The 7,397-nt window shown below is 35.1% G+C and overlaps 1 protein-coding gene across 1 annotated transcript; it reads left to right on the top strand.

Moving 5' to 3' along the window:
* Positions 1-720: 720 nt before the first annotated feature.
* LOC100658808 (olfactory receptor 52D1-like) lies at positions 721-2,324 on the top strand. Its single transcript, XM_003421449.3, has one exon. The coding sequence runs from the start codon at positions 842-844 to the stop codon at positions 1,820-1,822; it is 981 nt and encodes a 326-aa protein (XP_003421497.1). The 5' UTR covers positions 721-841; the 3' UTR covers positions 1,823-2,324.
* The last annotated feature ends 5,073 nt before the right edge of the window (positions 2,325-7,397 follow it).

Raw genomic sequence — 7,397 nt, forward strand, 5'->3', positions numbered from 1 at the left:
ACCATGGGACTGCCAGAAAACAAACAAATCTGTCTTGGGAGCAGTACAGCCAGAATGCTCCTTAGAAGCAAGAATGGCGAGACTTCGTCTCCCATACTTTGGACATGTTATCAGGAGAGATCAGTTCCAGGAGAAGGACATCATGTTTGCTAAAATAGAGGGTCATCGAAAAAGAGGAGGAGCCTCAACAAGGATTAACATAGTGGCTGCAACAATGGGTTCAGACACAATAACGATTATGAGGATGGTGTAGGACGGTACAGTGTTTTGTTCTGTTGTACACAGGATTGATATGAGCCGGAATCAACTGGATCGCACCTAGCAACAACTCCAAACCCATCACTCTTACAAAATCTTAAACTTCCAACTGATATAACTTCTTTCAAGGAGATTTTAAGATTTTCAGTTATTTAATTCTTAGTTTTGGTACTTAGATATTTCCCGTTTATTTACTATAGATCAATTGCATTGCAAATTACAAATATAAATGAAAAAAATCTGTGAAAATAGATCAGTAAAATTTACTAAACCTGCTCTATTCACGAATTAGAAAATTCACAGAGTTCAGTGGATCTACCTAAAGAGAAGAAAATACTTCTTGTAGTTCTCACTGAAGATGCCCTCAACATATTGATTTAGCTGGTGCCCTATTGGAGGCAGAGTAACACTGAAATAATAGATGGCACCCTGTCAGATAATGACATAATTTTCATCTAAATTTTTGAAAGCATTGTCCTTATTCACTTGCCTGCAATTCCTTGCATTTTGGCTTATTTAACTGATCAGAGATTTCAAAAATTAGAAATGATTATTATTATTATTATGTTTTACAGGAAAACAAATGAAGAGAAAGCTAACACTGGCACTTGTTATGTCAGCATATAATAAGACTGATGTCCATCCATCAACTTTCATTCTCATTGGCATTCCTGGATTCGAGGCTGCCCACATCTGGATCTCCATTCCCTTCTGTGTGATCTACTTCTTGACCCTACTGGGAAACTTCTCCATTTTGTTCATCATTAAGACAGACCACAGACTTTATGAGCCAATGTATCTCTTTCTCTGCATGTTGGCTGTGGCTGACCTTATTGTGTGCACTACAGCTGTGCCAAAACTTCTCAGCCTCTTCTGGTTCAATGATGGAGAGATTCGTTTTGCAGCCTGTCTCACTCAAGTTTTCCTGATTCACTCTTCCTCTACAATGGAATCTGGATTCTTTCTGGCCATGGCTTTTGACCGCTACGTAGCCATCTGTTACCTATTAACACATTCAATGATTCTGACACACGCTGTTATAGGGAAGATAGGTCTAGCCATTGTACTCCGGGGCACAGTGCTTCTCAGTCCTCACCCTTTCCTGCTGCGGTGGCTTCCCTATTGTAAAACCAATATCATTTCTCACACCTACTGTGAGTTCATGGCCCTCATCAAAATTGCCTGTGCTGAGACAAGAATCCGAAGAGCCTACAGCCTAATTGTTGCCTTCCTTACTGGGGGAGTGGACTTCATACTGATCATTTGTTCTTATATATTTATACTCCACACCATCTTCCACCTCCCATCCAAGGATGCCCGGCTCAAGACCTTGGGCACCTGTGGTTCCCATGTCCTTGTCATCTTGGTGTCCTATACTCCAGCCTTCTTCTCTTTTCTCACCCACAGGTTTGGTCATCATGTGGCTCCCCATGTGCACATATTTGTAGCCAACATCTATCTTCTGATCCCACCCATGGTGAATCCCATTATCTACGGGGTGAGGACCAAGAGGATACGGGACAGGTTCCTTAAAGTTTTCAGTTTTTCAAAGCCTCTGAACTAAATTCTCTTTGTTGGTAAATAATATCTGAAGAAAAACTTTATGATCTATGTTAGAGTTTGTGATTTTTCACCAAACCTCTTCTTTAATATCTGAATGACTAAGGTTTTTCTATGGGAAGTAACTTATAGAAAGACGTATTATATATGAAAATAGATATAAATGTAGATTACCCATGTGCAGCAGAAATATTCCCCAATACATAGTGAAATTACTCTTTTAGACTGCTCAGAAATAATCATTTGAAGCTAATTACTAAGACTATCATGAAGTATATTTAAAAATTCTAATTTACCTAAATAATAGAATCTATCGTTACACTTTTTATTGTTACAGCAAATTAGCCTGAACATATCCTACTTGGACATCAGGGTTATAGAAGAGCAGGAAACTTTAAGAATTTGTATCTTCACCTTTCTTTTCCTGGGCCATTTTGAGGATACCGCAGACTTCTTAGTTTCCTTTTTATTCATGCATTATTACCACTCTGTTTTTGAGGAAATTCTACTTTATCATCCACCCATTCTATTGGGTAATGTGGGATGTAGTTAACTGGTGTCATTTTTATTTTTTATGCATCAAGAAAAATGTCTTAGTTTTTTAGCTTGACAATAACATTTCAGTGTCCCTTTCTAGACTCCTCAGCTTTAAGAACATTCAGATTCCATACTCTCTCCTTAATTAAGAGTGTTTAGTCTCCTCTCCTGTAGCATTTTCTATGACATGTGGCTCTTTGAATTGGCCTGACTGTATTTTTTTATTATTATTGCATTTTTTCAATATCTAAAATTAAAAAAAAAAAATGTACTCAATATTGTAAATAGAGACATGTCAGAAGGACACAAACAAATGTATTTTTATCTGTTTCATATTATCCTTCTGGATGAATATTCTGGGCATCATTGCTTAATTAAATTCTATCAGCCTCTTCAAGTAAGGTATACAATGGGGTGACAATCACTACTTTGAGGCAATGTGATTTACCAAGGAGAATTACACATCAAGTAGATGAATTGAAAAAAAGAAAGGGGAGGGGCGTGGTGAGTGGGAGTCATCTTAGGTTAAAAAAAAAAAAAGGAAAAATTAAAAAAACAACATCATGTATAATCAAAGACCTTTGGTACACTTTAAGATTTATGAGCAGGTTTAGAAATTTCCTTCTTTGGGATTCAGTTATTCTTTCTTAGATATCTTTCTTTCTCAAGTACATATTTCAGCAATTTCTTTAGCAAGAGTCTCCTAGTGCTAAAATCTCTGAAATCAGTTCATTTAGAATTTTTCTTTATTTTGCCTCCATTATCTATAATTTTCTTGCTACACAATTCAATTCTCAGGTCATTAGGTTTTCTTAGCTTACAGACTTCTGCAATCTATTATTGGTTTCAAGGAGTATATTGTTGATCAAATATCATTAATTTGTAGGTAACACCTTTTCCCTGATTGCCTTTAAAATCTGCTATTTTTGTTTCATCTTATGCAGTTTCACATGGATAAATTTCAAAAGTATTAATGCTAAATGTTAGAAGTCAGACAGGATGTCTCGTTAGGGAGAGAGCAGCTAGGAGTATATATAGCAAGGTAGATATAAATTTTTGTATGAGAGACTGACTTGTAAACTTTCATTTAAAGCAAAGTAAAAATTAAAAAAAGAAAAGAAAGGAGTACCTCGTGTGTAATAGCAGGCAGCTAGGAAGCCAATTGGTGCAGGCAGAGTGCATGTTTTAGAAAGCAGCTCCATACCATTCAATGTTTTAGAGAGCAGCTCTTTACCATTCAAAAAGTAAGTGGTAATTGGGAACAGAAACAAAAACTGTCAAACTAAATATATATTTATTTATATGTCCTATAGGGTTGCTATGAGTCGGAATCAACTCGACTGCACTGGGTATCTATCTATCTGTCTGTCTATCTTTCTATCTATCTATCTATCTATCTATCTATCTATCTATCTATCTATCTATCTATCTATCTATCTATCTATCTATCTATCTATCATCTATCTATCATCTATCTAACTATTTATAAAATAAACATCAGGCAGTCCTTTGTTCCTTTTTGTAACAGATTTATCTTACCACGAGTATCAAAAAGATATTCTGATCTTAGTAAGATATTGTCAACTAAAGTTAATGTAAGAACTTTAATATAATAGTTCTTGAACTTGACACCTGGCAGATCAGAAAAGTAATTATCTGATTGTATTTTCTCAGTTTCAAACTGCAGAAAATTTCTGTTAAGATTGTAGGAACAAGAAGCTGGCTGAATGGACAAGGAAACAGGGTGGAGGGAGGGAATGTGGTGTCTCATGGGGGGAAGCAACTAGAAGTATATACAAGGTGTATATAAGGTTTTATATGAGAGGCTGACTTGATTTGGAAACGTACACTTAAAGCACAATAAAAGTTAAGAAAAAAAAGATTATAAGAACATCAGATAATTATATCAATGTTCTCTTTTATTCCAAAATGTTCTGGTACTAAGACTCTCAAAAGTATTGGAAAATAAAGCTTATGACTGGGGATATGTTGCATTTGCACACATTTTGCTACCTTTTTATTAATAATATATTGGATATTCTTCTAATGACTAAAATATGGCCAATGTTGAAGTTTCTATTGTAAGATAATTTATTTTTCATATTTAAGAGTATAAGTAGAGATGTTAAAATAATTTTATAATTTGGTTAAATTATCATACAAATTTTGACTTCAGTAAAAGAGTTTTCAGACTGAAGTTTGTTTTAGAAACATTAAGGATGTTCATAGCAACAATAAGAAATAGGTGACCTGGACAGTCCTTTACCTATTAAAGAAACTAAATCTGTAGTTTACAACTTTCTATCCAGAAGAAAAAAGTACAAAACCAAACACAAACAAATAATCAAAAAAATAAAACTTCAGGTTCAGATAGCTGTACGGGTGTATTCTATGGGCAACAGGGGCGACGCAGGTGGCAGCAGCAGAAACAATATGGTAACATCTGTGCCCCTGCACATTAAAGCTTCTGTTGATGAGACTATTGCACGAATGTGCCATATACCACAATCTAAGGAACTCCGTCTGCTATCACCTAGTAAGAGACATTGGAGAGTTTTGCAGACTTAAAAGTTCCCTAAAATGTGGGACCCTGAACTGGTGTTTTTTAAAGCTCAAGGCAGAAAAAATATGAATAAAGATTGGTTATTCTGTGACTTGAAATATGACTATACTTTAAAACTTCATGACACCTCAACTTTAACAACGATGTAGGTACATTTGTCATTTTGATAAAAATTATACAAATGAGATTATACTGATGTTTGATGCATGAATTATTTTGTAAATGCTATGTATTTGTTGTAAGCTTATTTGTGATACTATGCATAAGTAGTGTCACTGAATTGTACGCATAAAAAACATGTTGAAATGGAAAATATTTTGCTATATATATGTATATACATATGTGTATATATATATACATATATATATTTACCACAATAAAAAAAAAAGAAAAAATCTACAAAAAGTGCAAACAAATGCACACACCCAAAGATACTGCAGATCTAAACAAATTAAATGACTAAAGCAATAATCTCACTGGTTATGTTGTAGAGAGGACATCAATGACCTTTACGAAAGTGCACTCTAAAACTGAGGCGCTTGACCGAACTAAAATGGCTGAGAGAGGTCTGAATTGGACTCCATTTTGCCCTAGACTCCTACTTCTGCTTTTTAGAGTATGTGACCCGTGACCACACTTTGACTGAGATAACTTGTTCTGCAACATTGTGAGGTGGCCCACCCAGAATGTTACAGGAGACAGAAAGAACCAGAAAGGAACCAGCTCCAGAATGTAGGAAACTGGCTAAGGCTGAGTGCTCCCACCAGTAAAAATCCTTGGTAAATGACTCTTACGAGAGCATGTTAAATGTCAACGAATCAAATGTATCCCCCTACACTTTCCCGACTCTATGCAAAATTCTACAAAACTATGTATAAAAGTTGTGCTTGCTGATTTGAAAATCTTTGAATTTGAATAAAATTCTTATTTTAAAGAAACTCTGCTCCATTTTTAACACCTGTTACATAATATGAATGCTTGTGATCATAGATATAGATTTATTTAGGCTTTTATTATTATTATTATTTAAAGTGTTAATCAAATGTCACTCAGTGGAAGGAATAAAAATAAAGGTTGATAAAAATTTTTGTTTGTTTGCTTCCAGGGACAAATTTGACCTTAGTAGAACTTTCTTGCTCTACTCAGCTGGACACTTAACTCTTTCAAGACAGAATTATTTTCTCCTTTGATTTTTCTGTTTATACTACATATTTTTACTAACAGAAGGCATGCCGATTGAAAGACCAAGTCAGAATTTTTGCTGTGAGTTATGGATTTTCAGGCCCATTATGTGGAATCACGTATTTGCCAGTGGACCCTGGAAGTAGTAAATACCGGAGATATGAGTCGAGGATAAAGTCGTTCTTTTTTAATTTTCTTAAATGTTATTTCTTGAAAATTAGCAAAACATGAAGGCATCTGGCAATGGCCACACATACATTTTATTCCAGTCTCCTTAGCTTTCATATTGTTTTTCATGAAATTTTTCAAAACATAGTACTATGCTTTCTCCCTTAACCAAAACAGTATTTACAGGCCAAAGAAATAAACCCAAGGAATTTTTTCTTTTTTTAATCTCAGGAAAATTACCACTACAATGCATTCTTCATTGCTGCAAAAGCTGTACTTACAAGCCAAATAAATAAAAGTGAAGGAATTTGAATCTAATGAAAATTACCTTAGGTCTTCTCTCTCCTGATTAAAAGCAAACTAATATAGAGACAAATTTTGTGGCAAGAGACGGTAGTAGATACATGAGTGAATCATTAACAGATATTTTGGAATCTTTACATGATGATGTTAACTGTGTCCGCAAGTATAATACAGGCCAAGTTAATGCTACTTGGTATTTGCTAATGAAGGAAACCCTTCAAACTTGTGAATTATTCTTGTTTTAACTGTCGTAGCAATCTGTATTTAACAGAGATGACTAGACTAGCTTAGTGTGATTTTTTTATTATTATTTTTTTACTAAATTGACTTCGGGGATGTTTAATTGTTTGTAATGTCCAGTATAATTTGTGCTTATTATTGGTACCCTTTACTCATAGCTTCTCATAGCACCACACAGCTTAACTAATATATAAAAGACATTATAAACAAACCATGGCTCACTCCTTAGAAATGATGCTTCCTTGACTACTAAGGAGGGGAGATCAGTTTCAAGGGATGAAAAGTAGTGAAAACAATGAAGATGGACGTTCTAGAGAGAAGAAAACAGCAGAGAAGTGAGCCCCAACATCTCCATAACCTCCCTCCCCGAGTATCTGGCTAACTCCTAATAGTGCAAGTGCAGGTACACGCCGAAGAAATTCAGCAGGAAACAGTTGAGGGATCAGAAACCCAAGCAGAGATTCTAGCAGCCAGTTGTTGCTGAGAAGATAGAGTGTAGGTGTCAAATCTGATGACATAAAGTAGCCTTGATAAACACCCTGAGCTTTCTGCTGAGGCTCTAGCAGGACCAGGCTCAGAATTAAAA

The sequence above is a fragment of the Loxodonta africana genome, chromosome 7 (assembly GCF_030014295.1).
Source record: "Loxodonta africana isolate mLoxAfr1 chromosome 7, mLoxAfr1.hap2, whole genome shotgun sequence".
Lineage (NCBI taxonomy): Eukaryota > Metazoa > Chordata > Mammalia > Proboscidea > Elephantidae > Loxodonta > Loxodonta africana.